This window comes from Mixophyes fleayi, chromosome 3, assembly GCF_038048845.1.
Source record: "Mixophyes fleayi isolate aMixFle1 chromosome 3, aMixFle1.hap1, whole genome shotgun sequence".
In the NCBI taxonomy this organism is placed as follows: Eukaryota; Metazoa; Chordata; class Amphibia; order Anura; family Limnodynastidae; genus Mixophyes; species Mixophyes fleayi.
In genome coordinates this window covers 138214005-138230084 of record NC_134404.1, presented here as the reverse complement: position 1 = coordinate 138230084, position 16080 = coordinate 138214005, and the positions used below count along the sequence as shown (strand labels likewise).

The window sequence follows — 16080 nt, the reverse complement described above, 5'->3', positions numbered from 1 at the left end:
TTGTTTCCCACTATCAAATTGGTGGCACAATGGCATTTTGCCCTTGCAAAACTACAGCTATTTATTCAAACCCCTGATTTCATGTCCAAATACTTGTTGGATCATGCTAAATACTATTACACTCTTTAATGTAAATCTGATGTGAAATCAGTGATCCATCCAACTTGATTCAATCCTTCAAAATCAACCTTTTCTGATTAAGAAGCTGGAGCGTGAATAAGAAGCTGGCTGAATAAGAAGCTAACTTCAGCCTCGTCAATGCTGGCCCTGTGTTGACAAAGCGAGAGAGAGGGATATTTGAAGGGAATACAGATGACACAGCAGAGAGAACAGGCGGAGAGAGGGTGTGAACAAGGGGAGGACGTTAAGAAGAGAGGACGGCTAAACAGAGGGACGTGGGAGAGTAAGAGAGACTAGTCCTGAATGAGAAAAAGCCTGACTTAGAGACTGTCAGTGAGAGACATTCCGAGACACAGAAAGGAGCAGAGGAGCCGCAGACATGTCAGGCAACGGGTTGGAGTCTCGGGCTCTTAAATATGAGCAAACATTGGTGAGTGACTTAGTTGCAGAAAGAAAATGCCATTACTTTACTTCTGAAATCTATGGAGCCCTCATGTATCCTGTGACATTATAACGCCCCAGCCTTTTTTTTTTTTTCTTTAAACCTTCATTTTGAACGAATAAACAGTTCCTGTTCTCTTACACTCCTCTCACTACTAACGACCCTAGTTAGAGCCCTCCTAAATTCATGTTTATTAGTAATTCCTCTCCATACTTCTGTACATCTGCAGTAACGTTATAGAGAACCTGTGACTTCACCTGGTGACAGCTCGATCTAGCGCCATAAAATGATTTCTCATTCTGCTTATACTGTACATTGTCACAGTCTGCGTCCACTCTGATAACTGAATGCTGATTCAACACAGTCCCAAGTATTATAATATAGAACAAAGGCTTTTATTCTAATGATATGGCTGTAGAAGTTTTAGCTCTTGTCACCCTGTGTCCCATCATATTAGGGTGAGGTGACCATGTGGTAAAAGGACTTTGTTCAACCAAGTGACATTGATTGACAGTGTTATCATATACAAATATATATGTATATCTTCTTCTGACACACATTGTGTATACATGGAAGTGTATATTTAATGTATGTAAATAAAAAGTATGTATGTGGAAACCTGCATCCTGATATATATACCTGCAAATATTTAAAACTTTATATAAACACATAAAATTTAAATATTGTATACAAACTGGCTTCTTCTGTTCCCAAATATAGAAAGCATTCCCATGCTTTCTATATTTCTCACCTCTTATTTATGTTATTATCACACATATATATTTTTTTAAATTACATTCTTAAATTGTTTAAAGCCACTACATTCTTCTTTGCCCCCCTATTTAAGCTAGAACTGCTTTTATAAAAACTTTGTTGCTGTCCATCCAAGTCCTTTATCAACATTGTGATGCTGTGTGTGTATTCCTGCAGCATAGCTGTTTCTTCGAGCCCTTTCACACGTTCAGCAGTCATTTAGGATTTAGTGCAAATTCTGGGTTTATAAATACATGTGAAGAATGTGTGGGTTTATGCACATTAGTCATAACCCAGGTCTGTTTAGCTGTTATAACTAATGCTTATCTATCACAATGCAGGTTTTGTTTGGAAAACATGTTTTAATGCACATGTGAAAGGGCCCTGTTTGGCTATCACATGTAGCTAAGCTTTACAGGTGAAATTGCTGCAAGTAATTGTGGAAGTAATATTACTGACTGGAAAATTTCCCATATATTTATTATTTTACTGTGGATTTACACCAGCTATACAGCAACTCCACATCCCCTGGATCAGAGACAGAACTAGAGAGCTGTGGGCCCTGGTGCCGGGAAGCAGAGAGGAGGGAACCAGGGCCCACAGCTCCCTAGTTCATTGTGCAACGGGCCCCATTATCTCCATGGGTCCCGGTGCACCGCACCTGCTGCACCAAAGGTAGTCCTACCACTGCCCTGAAGTACATATCTGTATCTTTCTACTTTGCTTTGTATTGCAGGCTCACATGCTCATTTTGCTATTCATGATGACCATTGAAACTGCAACCTGAATTTGTCTCCAAACATGGTTATAGACCCCCAAATTGCACTGACCAAATTGACAAAAATAAATAAATCACATTTTGGGGGAGATTCAATTTAGCGCAATGTGTCTACGGAGCAGTCCATGGAGACACATTGAGCCGATGTTCAGGCTGAAGTCTCTGCACATTTGTTCTTGCACTCCATAGAGGTGTGAGGAGAAGTGAGCAGAGATTACTTACTGTAATGGCCGGCAATGTGCGCAGCTGGACATTGTGGTGATGTCCGGCGACACATCACAGACGATTGAATCTCCGCCTATGTGTGGCCAGTTGTAATCTAACCCGTGAATATTTTTTTAATAAACCTGAATACACTTTTTAGCCTATAGCTCAAGGCAAGAGCATAACTACCATAGTTGCAGGAGGTGTAGCTGCTATGGGGCCCTATGCTGAGGGTGACAGGCCTTCCCTGACAAAGCTCCATGCGTATATGTGTTTTGCAGTGTTGGGCGGTACATGGGGGCCCTTACAAAATATTACTATGGAGTCCACAAATGTCTAATTAGGGCCCCTGGTTCAAGATACTATTCAAGCCAAACAATTATTTGACATTGTGTAATCTACCTACTGCAAATGTGTTACACAATTACAAATTGAGAACACACAAGAATATAATGTTCAAAGTACTTTATTATCTGGCCAGTTTATATCCACGCCTCAAGATTTTATTATCATTGGTATGATTACATTTTAGTATATTTCCAAGTTTGGGGCCAAGATTTACTTTGGCAGGCAGCTATGGATCCCATAGTACAGTTTTAATATGATAATGAGTTCCCCTTTCATATCTTTACTGTTGTTGACATATATAGTATGTTATTTTTATTAAAATATAACTGCAGGGAGATTAATAAATTAATGTGTAGCTGGTGTTATCAGGTAACTTAACAAAAATGCGATGGACAAAGGACCATTTTTTTGGCTAAGATCCACAGGTTAAGGACCCCTGGTCAAATACTTCGCAAATTAGTATTATCAGGAATTCTTGTGGGCTGTCTGCATGCCCTTTATATAGAGTACAGCAATGTACCTGTTGGTGTGTCTCATCCAGGGGCAAGCTGGGCAGGGGGCAACTGCCCCCCGGGCCGGTCCCATAGTGGGCTATCTTGAGCTGGGTCACTGGGCTACCTGCATTTTTTCCCCTTTAAAATGTTCCTAATAGGCTGCGGAGTTGAGTCTTGCCCCCCAAGCTAATATTTTCCAGCTCTCGCTTGGCCTCATCGGTAGGTGAGAATATGTATGTCTCACTGCTCACAGTAGAACTGTGTGGGTGACCCATTTATAATACTAACTTGATTTAGCAGAAACGTAATTTAGAGAGACATGAAGTGCAGAGCTAGTTCCATTATAGAAGTTTGGCATTTATCAACAAAAGTCAAAGTGTGTGTGCCTAGACCAGTGTTGGATCTATGCTACAGTTTTTTATTAAGTGTATTTCAAGAGAACATGCAGTTGCAACACATGCACCTCATGCTTATACCTAATTATTTGGTTTAATAATTAGACAATTTTTGTCAGCTAATTATTCGCTAGTTCATAAATCTAATCATTAGTTCTTGCTGATAGTGTCCTTTCATAGTCCAGCGTGCTGTTATAGCTCCTATGATGATATAGCTGCCTTGGTGAAGATAATACTGTGTTATTTGAGGTCTTCTGAATGATATTGAGTCCGAGATACAAGAACAGTCAGTGCTCACTCTTTATACTGCTAGCTTAAAACACAAACTGGCATTACAGTGTGGGTAGCATTAATGAAATTAATACATTTTAATCTACGATTGAGAAGAGTATGCACCTGTCGGTAATTGAGTGTGGTGTTGTAAAAGGTATTACTGAAATAGTGTACTTGGCATGGTGTCAGTGAATCTGGAACATTTATGGGTTGTGTCCTTAGATAGCAACAGCAACTAACATAAGCGTGCCCAATCCTAGCAGTTACTTTTTTATTCAGCCTCAATATAGTGTAGGGGCAGGCAACAGGCATCCAGCAGTTGTCAGTGGCCCAACAAGCCTTCACCTGCGGCCCCCCAGCTAGCTGCTCCCAATGTTATTCTCGGCTTTGTTAAAGCAGAGAAGGTCACAGTACATAGCGGAAGAAGAGGGAGTGCAGTGGGTTCTCTATCATTCCTCTGTAGGGATTCCAGGGCTGGCACACAGGGAGGAGGAAGGAGTGCAGTGTACTCTCCCTCCTTCCTCTGTGCTGCCCTTTTGAAGGTTGGTGGGCACAAGCGGCCCTCGAAGAACACAAGGTTGCCCATCACTGATCTACAGTATATTAAAAGGATGGCTGTAATGGTCCTATACCACTCTTTTCTGTGAGCATATCACTCAGCCACTTTCAAACAGGCCAAGTTGGTGTCTCTCCTTGTAAACTTTCCATGAATGCACCTGGGAAGTTCACGGGTGAGCTGCATAGATGCCAGCTTGAAATAGCCGTAAGAGGAGAGTGGGGCAATCGGGGACCCCAACGATTTCAGAGAATGGCATGTCCAAGGTAATTATGCTTTTGTTTCTATATTAAACGCCTTCAATTTTAGGCATTTAAGTTGATTTATAGTCTAATTTCCTTACCAGAGGCAAATAAGCATACCAGGACCAATTTTGCAAACCTACATGAACATGGGGAGAACATATAAAAGCAATGCTGATAGCAGCCTGGGTTCAGGGCTGCAATGCTAACCAATGTCCCACTCTCTGATATCACTGCTGTTCTTAATTAAAGCATAAGTCAGAGTAAAGTATATGGCCAAGTAAAGTGCCAACATTAACACCCCTTAAATGTGTTTATTTACAGGAACGTAATTTGTCCTAGATTTCTTTTATATGAATGACTGTCCAGGACCTTGTCTATTGTTATATTTGCTGAATGCAACTATCAGTGTCATTATCATTTATTTATTTATATAGTGTCACCAAATACGCAGCGCTTTACATAGAATAATTGTCATTAACATCAGTCCCTGCCCCCATTGGCACTTACAGTCCAAATTCCTAACACACACAGGCACACACAAACACAAATAGGAGTATCTTTGCACCTTGGCAAAACCATGTTGCATGGGACAGATTTATATTTGGGGTAGGACATGTCCTAGATCAACTTTGCATATCAGTGTAAAAATAAAGCTATTAAATATTTGTGTCCTACATGAAAAACAGCCAGTATTTAACTTATGTGCGAAATAATTTACTAATTAGCTTCTCTTGCATTGCAACATGGTTTGTCCAGGAGAAAATGTAATCCTTTTTTTGCCTTACTTTCCTTAATGAATCAGGCCCTATGCCACTTTCCCTTATTTATTAAAGATGTGTATTTAAGAATTGAAGTGGCCATGTTACATCACATTGGAGGATATAGCATATATCAGTGGCAGTGGAGAGGGGCAGACCAGCAACAGCCTTTATGCATTAATAAGTCAATAGTGCTATGTTTGAGACAAATATTTATTTTTAAACTTAACTTTTGGAAAATGTTCACCATGTATGTTATGTCATGGAAAAGTGATTATAGTTTTAAGTAAACAGGTAGCGGTGAAATGAGGATTTATTTAATTTTAAGAGCTAAATCTACATTTCTGCGTCTTCATTTATCTTTGAGCGGATTTCTCGTGATATGGAGTATAGATTAGATTTTGTGCAGCAGGGAGTTCATTAATGTGTATGTGTATTTTTGAATATTAAGCAGGCATTCTGGACATTTCATAACCTTTTCATCTCCTGAAGTCAGGTATTTATTTCAATGTTAACTATTAAAGTCTTTTTTTTTTTCATATTTGGTGCTTTCGATTGTTATCTTTTTTATTACTTGTGTTTTAGGACAACACAGTGTATAAAAGCCACCTTTGCTCTTTATCACATTAACATGCCTTACTGGATGAAAGTGAGGAATAAATGTAATCTTTCTTGTTCTTCAAAAATAATGATAAAGTCATTTTATATAATCATCATAGATGATAACCTTCAGTTCTCTCTAGATCCTGTCCAGCAATTTATCAAGATATCTAAAGTGTCAATTAAACGTGTCCATAATAACTGCCACATGTGACAATAGACTGCTCATGATTCAGTCATAGTTAAGTTTTGCAAGTTTGTTCTTTTCTTCTATGTTCTATTCCCTAACACTAGAAAGATTCATTGATGAAATATAAACATTGTCAAGTTTGGAAATAAAGGAACAAGTTGAATAAATTAATTTTGTTCCATAAAAGGCAATGGTACCCACACAAATATTACACAACACCTTTGCTCATGGCTTTTCGAGAGACTAACTTCCAGCCCCTGTATAAGGTCCGGGTTACAGGAGATGCACCCAATATTGTGAGCTCCATTAAAGTCAGAATGTTCAAGTAAACAATAACAGGGAAACATCAGGAAATCGCAGGAGTTACCTGGGTATCCTGGAATGTTGAGAATAGCCCTCCTTGCATTACTGTACAGCGTCACTGACTCTAAAGTAGAAGACAGGTCAGGGCATTGTATCAGAAGTACAGGGGAGCTTCAGAAATGCAACATCACGGGGCTAAGACCAGACTGAACAAGCCAGAACAGGTGACAATCAGAACAAGGTCTGGTGATCAAGATCACTAACAGGATTTAGACATATAGGACCAGGACCAAACCAGCACACAGGAGCAGAGTCAAGACTGGCCAAATCAGATATCTATAAACATATCAGGAACAAATAGGCACTACAGAAACATTGCTTACAAAACCAGGACAATCAATGTCTTGTTCAAAGGAAGCTACTTGTGTAAGTTTGAATGTTTGATAATAAGCATAATATGTTGGCAAAGCATTACAAGCAGAAAGCCATTAAGCAATTTTCTAATCCAGATCTGCACAGAATCAATTGTAATGAAAATGGTGCAACAGGTTGTTACAGAGGGTCCAGAGGTCAAGAACACATAGGTCAATGCCATTACTGCACTATCAGACAACTGTAGATTGGACTCCCTGTGTTGTGGTGCAGAATAGATGAATAGCATGAAATCTAATTCAGGTGACACTGGACCAGAAGATTACTTAGGATCTGGGTCAGGTGTCACCAATGGAACCGGAACAAGAGGCAGGTGAAGCAGCCAAGCACCAGAAGATGAAGCAGACATCAAATCAGGCACATGTACTCGGTAATAATTTGATGTTCGAACAGCAAGATCCACAGAATCCTCAAGCTGAGAGGGAAACTACACAGCCTTGACATCACTCATTGAGTAACAAGGCATGGCAGCCCGGTGTTCCTGGGGCAGATGGCTAACTGTAGCATTCCCTTGTTTAATAGATTGGATGATCTCTGACAGAACAGAAAATTAGAACATGAACTGCTGGCAGCTAGGAACGATCATGGCCCTTTTGGCATGAGAACCTTCAGAGATATATTGGCAAATCTAGAGACCTTAGCAGATCTGCAAATCAGCAATTGTGGAGTCTCTTGGGCAGCACTGGCAACTGAATGCTTTAGAGTGCAAAGATGATCAATGTTTAAAAACTAGACCATGTGCAGGGTCAATCTCTAAAACATGGGGCTGTCCCTTGAAGTTAGAGATAGTTGGCAGTTATCATGATATATGGCTGTTGATTGAATTTTCAGTGAATAGTTTCTATGGTCGTTTTTACATGTGAACATGTGATCTCTTCTAAGTGTCCGGCTACACTTCCCATTTAGGAAGAAAAACACATACATTAATCTTTGAAATGTGCTGACATAGCATGCAATATTATCAATAATAAGGATAAAAAATGTGATGCATCCCCTTTGTGAAGCCAAGGATCAATAGACCGCTCAAAGAACTTATCTTGCTCAGCACCTTGGCTTTAGTATAGCCTATGGTATTATTACTCTGGGGTATTCCAAATGAAGTTGGTACATTATCGTTAATGGTATTTTCTCATCTATTTGGTTAATTTATATCAATGTTACCTTTTGTTTTTCTTGTAAAAAATGGAATTTTACCTTTAGTGTTTTTTTCTATTTAGTGGAGTGAACTTTTCTACCAGTGATATACTGAAAAAAATAAAATGTTTGCTATAATCCACGTCTACCCAGATTTAGCATTTATTCTCTTTATTGAGGGGGAAAAACAAATCTCCCTGTGTCACTGGTGTTTTCCAGGGTTTTAAAAGATTAACATGAGATGGTTGATGTATTGAGAATTTCTATACATAAGAACTAGCAGCATAATTACTGAACCAGCCAAGTAGATTAACGCACTTCTACATGATTCTCTAAATTCTGAAAATATGGCATTTTGGGGGTACTTGATGACTGGTGTTGGAAAACGCTATTATAGATTTAGTGGTGCTATATAAATAGCTGATGATTATGATGATGATGATGATTGCTTTGTGAATATAGTTTCCAGGGCTCGGGGAGGAGTGGTGGCAGACATTGAATAATCCTGTGGAACTCTGTGACAACTGTGGTAGAGGTTATTAGGTTCTTAGTTATTTTAGTACTTAAGTTATTGCAAATAGTAGGAGATGGCAATGGACATTTCTGGGCTGCCGCCTAGGGCTAAGAATTGATAAAGCGCCCAGGTGCCAGAATTCAAAAAAGTGAATTTGGGGTTAGGGCGATCGGTGCTAAAGATAACATATTCTAGCTATTACTGTTAGGTGTTTAGGTTACTTAACGTATTGTTTGTCCTAATGAACTTGGGTGCCAGTGGTGGGTCTGGGGGGAGGGAAGCGATCAGGGCAACCCCCCCTCCCCCCTCCCCAGCAGCACAAGCCTGTCTTTAAATTGCGTCCAAGACAGCCGGGGGCAGGGTCAATCGGGGCTAGCCAGTCAGAATGAAGGAGGGGCGTGATTTTGCTAAATGGCCCTCTCTAAAAATAAAGTCTTGGTCCGCCCCTGCTATGTGCTATGTTGAACATTCAGCAAGATGTTTGTTTGTCACAAAAAGTTTGGGGAAAAATGTTAACATGCTGTGTTTTCTTAGCTTAGGGTAAGATGCTAGCTGTGTGTTCTAATGAACTTGGGGTAAGGCGCTGACCTATGTGTACCAATTAACTTGGCAAAACAGGCTTGCTATGCGTTCTAGTGAAATTTGTTGGGGAGGCTCTGTGTGTGTGCTAGTGAACGTGGCATGGGAGACTTGCTGCGTGTGCAAGTGTACTAGTACGTGAGAATCTTGCTAATAATAGATTTTCATGTTGAGTGTTTTAATGAACTTGGGTTCAGGGGCTGGGTGCGTGTTCTAAGGAATATAACTTTTAAATATGCTATCTATATCAATTTCTTGCTTAATCAACACATAGAAATGTGAAAAATGTCAAGATCAGCCGAGGTGCAATATTTGACTAACCTTCTGGTAGGAAAATGTATTACAATATATACTATAGTTCCGCATTAAAAAATATGAATCAGTTATTGTGATATTAATGTGGTAGTAAACAACTATAGTATACTTTGTTCTCATAATCCTACATTTTGGTAAACGTGTTGGTCTCAACCACAGCCAAGTTTTGTAGTCGATAAATCAGTCAGTAAAATAACGCTCTCAAGGCTGCTTGTCCTATTACATTCTGTGCGTGCACAAGCATCTAGATTTGTGTGTGAAACAGTCTTTGCACTTAGCTTGGTGCCTAGCCAGAAGCTGTGAATGCCTTAGAGGAACCCCTGGAGGTTTTGTTTTTGTGATTAATGGATCTATTAGCAAACACTGTCATTGATGGGTTCCCAGAAACCAGGATGTTTAGGTGAGCACGGGAGCAATGAAGAGATCATTTTTTTGTTTAACCAAATAACCAAATTTTGCTAAGTTATTATTTTCAGCACACGTGAAGTCCCTTTCCATTACAACAACAATGTAGAAATTTGAATGCTAGAATTATGGACCGAAGGACTGTAATAATTGATTTATTTGATTCTTTATTCCAGTTTTATTGTTTAGTGAAGGTAGTGCTAAAATAAGGACTAATATATTTTAGTTACATGCAATCGTTTCTTCTTTGTCCTCTTTGTCCCCTGTCTATTCTCCTAGTATTTGCATATAGTGCAATATAAAATAGATTTATTACGTTGCAGGTTGGAAGGACACATGTTACCTGAAGTTGACATTTCACCTAAGCCTATTAGATCTTAACCGCATGGCTTCATTCATTTCAGACTATTAAATACGTTTTTTGTTTCTTACATTTTTATTAGCCTATTTCTGGTCCTTTCAAGGGTGCCACCATCTTGAATATACAGTACAGATTATTACTTGAGAAACTAATACCGAAAAAGTACATTATAGTACATATTAGTACTTCATTGACCTTATCAGTGAAATCCCCAGTATTGGTCAGACTGAGATTGATATATAGGGATTATAGATCCAAATAAAAGTAATTTTGGTAGTAGGGTGTGAATGTGGACACACCACTGATGCATGGAGGGTCACCAAAAGAGACGAATAAGCAGGTGAGCACAAATCCTGTCAGCAGGAGATTTACCAATCCTGGGTAAAGATCACTCAGGGCAAATGGGAATTAAAAATTATCTTTAATGTTCTCAACTTTACCAAATGCTTTCTCCTGAAAAATGGCTTTATTTAATTAAGCATCCTCACATTAAAGAATACTCTTTTCCAGAGAATAGTCCAGACCAGATCCAAATATTGATTTCTTTGCATCTCAAGTCAGCACACAAACTCCAAGATTTGTGTCCTGAGTGTGGTCCCTGGGAGCTTGGATAATGGGTGCTGGATCATTACCGTGCACATACCTCAGGACCACTATGTGTTTCCTCCTCATACCTGTCTTTTGTTCTTCTTCTTATTATTATGTTTTATTTATAAGGTACCAGAAGTGGTCCACCGCTCCGTACATAGGGGTGAACATAGTACATATTTAACAGTATTCCACAATGCACAGACATATACAAATAATACAAAGTTTCACAATACCAAATTATACAATGACCAGTCAACAGAGTATATACAGAGAACATAGAGCTAATAACAAGACTGAGCATAAGTGATAAACGGCATCCACGTTAATTGAACCTGTGCCCAGAAGCATGGGCTCGAGAAACAGGACTGGGGAGGTAGGCTTAGAGATGCGATGGTACGAAGGAAAACTATGCTGGGAGTGCATTCCAGAAGACAGATGTAGCACAGGCAAAATCCTGGATGCAGGAGAGTGAAGGGGTAATCAGTGTGGTAGAGAGGTTGCGGTAGTTGTCAGAACAGAGGCAATGTGAGCGAGAGTGGGTAGAAATGAGGCTGGAGAAAGAAGGAGAAGAGTGGTTGAGCGCTTTGGAGATGATGGTGAGGAGTTTGAACTTGAATTTCTATGACAGGGAGCTAGTGTAGCGACTGACAGAGAGGGTCAGCAAAGGTAGAGCGGGGAGAGAGGAAAATAAGGTGGGAAGCATGAATGAGGATAGACTGAAGAGGGATAAGGCAGGTTATAGTTGTCTGGGCAAGATATTCCAAGGGTGAGAATGAGAACTTTCTTGGCTTCCAAGGTTGCTCCTTCTGTTGAAGATACTACAAGAGATAATGGCAGATAGGGTTCACATGATTATTCTAGTTTATCCAGTCCAGCCATTGAAACTGTGGTTTACAATGATCCATTCATTAATCAAAATTATCTCTTGATCTTTCCAGCGAATGCTTCCTGGGAGACCAGAATCTTCTGCAGACACTGCACAAATGCTTGTAGATGTGATATTGTTGGGTTGTTAACATCAAAGTCTATTTCTATCTATACTCAGGCATTAATGCTTCAATACTCCTTAGAATAAAGGCTAGATACCTTACAACTCTCAAACAGTTTCTATCTTGGCAGATCATTTTCATGTTTATGTCTCAGTCAAGAGCCTTGAAAATACCTTATATTTTCTGGTGTATAAGTTTCAGCAGGGTCTGACACACTCCTGTATTAATTCAAGGGGCTCAGCCCTGTACTAAATTCATAATTTTATAAAAAAAAATGGTTATACTGGCACCTGATTATAGGTACATTGCTCTTCAAATCTATTCTGCCCAGGTATTCATCCACTTGGGATATAAAGCATTTTCTGCAGTATCTTACATAGTTCCTATGGACCAATTTATAATTTGGTAACATGTAAACTGGTTTAATTATTCTTCATTATTATCTCTGGCATTTGCAGCCAGAGTAGCAGTTTTGCTATTAATACATTTCTCATTTCTTTGGCTGCTTGTGACTCCGCATTCTACTTTAAAGCAGAAGTAAAACATGTGTTTGGTTACTTATTTGTCATCTTATTTGGAGGCCCCTTTAGAACTATCTCATAACTGTTTTATTATATTCATAAAGTTTTAGAAGTAACGGGCCAATACCAGTAGTAGTTGAATTACCACCAAGTGGCACGCAAGAATTTTATACTTCCTGATTGATGGGACATTCTATTAGATGTGCTACAGGCACAAGAGTCACAATAGTAGGCATTCCATTGGCCTCTATTATAGGTGCAGCACGTTGGTCCTCATTCCGAACCTTTGTTAAACATTATCAGAGATCATCAGATCATCAGAAGTTCAAATTCCATAGAGCTACCATCATGTGTGTAGAATTCTATCCACTAGCTATAGCTAGGTGCCAATAAAATAGAACTTTGTGGGATTATATGATCTGCAAACTTAATATGTCCTATGGAATAAGGACAACAGTGGCCCTGGTTTACCTAATAGAATTTTAATTGCTGTTGGCATCTAACACTAGCTTCTTGATGCTATGATCGACCAAGGGCCTTAAACAAGGTTTTTAAAAAAAAAGAAAAAAGTCAAGAGATATTAGCTACATGAATTTCTGCCGGATTTTGCAGGATCTACTATTTTATGCTCTTCAAGTTTGACAGAGTCTGTTAACTAGTCTGGTTTGTAAAGTTATAGTTTTACAATTATGTAATATAACTGTAATCTATCCATGCTGACTCAATTTTCTCATTCTGGTGAAAAATTGCCACCTGCAAGCTTTCTGAGAAGCTGAAGTACCTGGACAGATGTAGGAGGAAAGCTTTGCCACCTACCTACTACCTGTTGCTTTGTGCCAATTCTAATTTCCTATAACCAATTAAATGTATTTCCTGAAAACTTTATTACTAGTATGTACAAGTAACAAATATAGTTTAAAGTGCAGAGTGAAGACAGCAACAGAATCTGTAACATTCCATCTTTAAATCTGTTTCACTACTGATTGTGATTGAGGAGCAGGGTCACTTGCACCTGCATTGTCTGCATTTAGGGGGGGGGGGACTAACAATATACCAAGGCAGCTTGGGGGAAACAAGACATGTGGCCTAGACCTTAAGCATAATTAAAAGGTCACCGAGAACATCTGTTAATTAAATCAAAACAATATAAAGGTACATGAAGCTTTAATGAGCGTGTCACTAAAGTAAGATTATTTAAAACATATTGGTATATTATAAATCATCCATTCACCAGTATGTTCAGGAAGGTCCACATTGTTTATATACATTAATCAAGTCAGGGCTGGCTGACAAACAGTGATATAAGAACAAAGGTGTCAGTCTACAAGTAGTAGGTTTAGTAAATTAATAACAATTTATAGGGAAACGCCCAATGAGATAGTTTGATTTGATCCTTTGTCTGACCTCCTGAGCAAAGCATAAATACATCAAGATAAGCAGATATACATTCTATTTTAAAAATACAGAGACCAGAAGTTACATCACAGCTGAGCTCAAATGTCGTGACGGAAGCTGGAGAGATAAGACATGAACAGGGTAACCATAGAAACAAAGTATCTCACATAGTGCATTATCTCAGTAATCTGTAAGAACATGAAAACAAGGATACCGTAAGGAAGTATTGATAATATGTATGATGTATACAAAAACAAAACAAAACAAATAACAAACTTTTAGTTTTTCAAATAAATAACAATGATTTTTACAGTCACAACTATTTACATACATTTATTTATCGTTAAAAACACATATTTCAAATACCAGTGGGTATGTACCTTAAATGATGCTATAATAACAAATGCTGTTAATCTGGGATCCAATGTTTCCATCTAATTTGGTGGGGCCTACAATGGCTCCAGCAGTTCAGTGATGCGCTCCTCTCTCCTACCTCCCACTGCATCTACAACTTTGTCTGTTAAATATCATTTATAACCTTCAACCAATTACACACTGGGAATTAAAATTGTGCTTGTACAGGTGTGCCTGTGGTCGGGAAAAGCGGGGCAGCGTCTTTTGAATGCTGCCTGCTCTATTCACTGTAAGTGAACGCAATAGATCAATGGTGGTTACATACTGCATGTCAAGCATGATTGTAGTACACATGCAGGGTCACTGGTGTTTCTTTAACTCTAGTGAGTAAACGTTCTTTCTCCAGAATATTGGAAAATACTCCCTTTTTGGACTTTAAAGAAACCTTTCGTGCATAGTTATGTGCAAAATCTTAGGCACCCTGCTTGGTAAAATGTTATATTTTTAATCCCTAAAACTCCCCATACACTAGTCTGTTTGTCCCAGTCAATAAGCATCTGGACCTGTGAATTGTATGGGCAGACACGTGAAAGACCAAATGTAATAGATACATGCTCACATCCAGGTCAGTCTTTTTACAGAGCGCTCAATAGATGGACACACATGGTGCAAAATCTGCCCGATTTGGCTGGAAAGTAGCAAAACTGGTCATTCTGTGTTTATAGTAATATCCAAAGCCGCACACAATCAGATAGGTGAGTAATTTTCTAAGTTTCTTGTTAGTTGTAGTTTATTCCTGAGTGTCTGTGATGCAAACACAACGTTTCAAGAGTGTGACCCCTTCACCAGGTTAAATAATTATAATAAGGATGCCCAGATATACAGTACTTACAACATTGTGTCATGGTAATTCATTATCCATAACGTATTACATCTTGTCATAAAAATATTAAGCCAGGAGATAAACACCTATTTAATAACAGTGGGCTTCAAAAATCTGTTTTGCACATTTGCAGTAAAAACATTGGAATTTTGAGAGACTCGTAACTTGCATTATGATTGGAGAGGAGATGTGGTTCAGGGGTGTGCAAATGCAAATTATGTACAGTAGGGTGTAGCATGCCCCTAGAAGATGCAGGGTATTTACAGCAGTCCTCATCACTAGATAAGCCTCGGCTGCCAAAGCCTCGGTGTAACAATATTTGCAGATGTTGGTGATAAGAGTGTATCTTTACTAGTTAAAAACAATACATTTCAATAAATAAATATTAAAAAATGACATGATCCTCACCCCTACCCTCCATGTATTCCCAGGACTGTACCCTGCTTGAGGATTTGGTTTCAACACTATTACTCCAAGTTATCATATAGTTGCTTCAAAATTCTGTGAGTCCGATGATGTATGCATTGCTTGAGACTGTGTTTAATATTGAAGCAAGTTCCCAGGCTGTTCCTAATGTGCTGACTGTTACTCGTTTGCACAGCAGTTGTTCTGGTGTTGTACTCTGGCAGGAGATTAGATGTTGGGTGAGACTGTACCATCATTACTTTGTTCATATTCAGTGGATTTCTACGTCCTTAGAACTTAGAACTTTGATATATGTGTGAAGATTGCTGGTATTATTGATCTAGAAAACCAGTACTGCTACTTTAGCTCCTCTGGGAACTGTGCCTGAAAGTAGCTTTGCTGCTTTTAATTTCTCTCTCTGAACAAGTCTAGTCATTTTAGAAAACAAATGTTATAAAGTATATAATATACGGCTCCAGCATTTCCAGACTAATTTTAAATAATCAAAACAGTTTTGCTGTTCCTGTTACACTTACTATAGATAGTGAAGTGTATGATTGCTAATTGGTAATAGAAGTTACCAGCCACAGGTATCTGAACCTGTATGTATCTATTGCCATTAACGCTAAAGAAGGGAGACAACAAACGTGGGTCGCTCGGTAAAGCTACATCCAGCATCAGCCTAGGCCAGACTGGACAGGTTACACTGTAACAGGGAGACCTACAGATTGGGTTCCCCTTGT

General features: G+C 38.9%; 1 protein-coding gene across 2 annotated transcripts in view; it reads left to right on the top strand.

The window, feature by feature from the left end:
* The first annotated feature begins 366 nt into the window (after positions 1-366).
* CLCN2 (chloride voltage-gated channel 2) overlaps positions 367-16080 on the top strand; it is an 86403-nt gene continuing 70689 nt past the window's right edge. Inside the window, exon 1 of one of the 2 annotated variants that reach the window (XM_075202449.1) lies at positions 367-550. In XM_075202449.1, the coding sequence (XP_075058550.1) occupies positions 500-550 (51 nt within the window). In that variant the 5' untranslated portion in view covers positions 367-499. The remainder of the gene's footprint in view (positions 551-16080) is intronic. The other variant, XM_075202450.1, reaches the window with a different exon arrangement.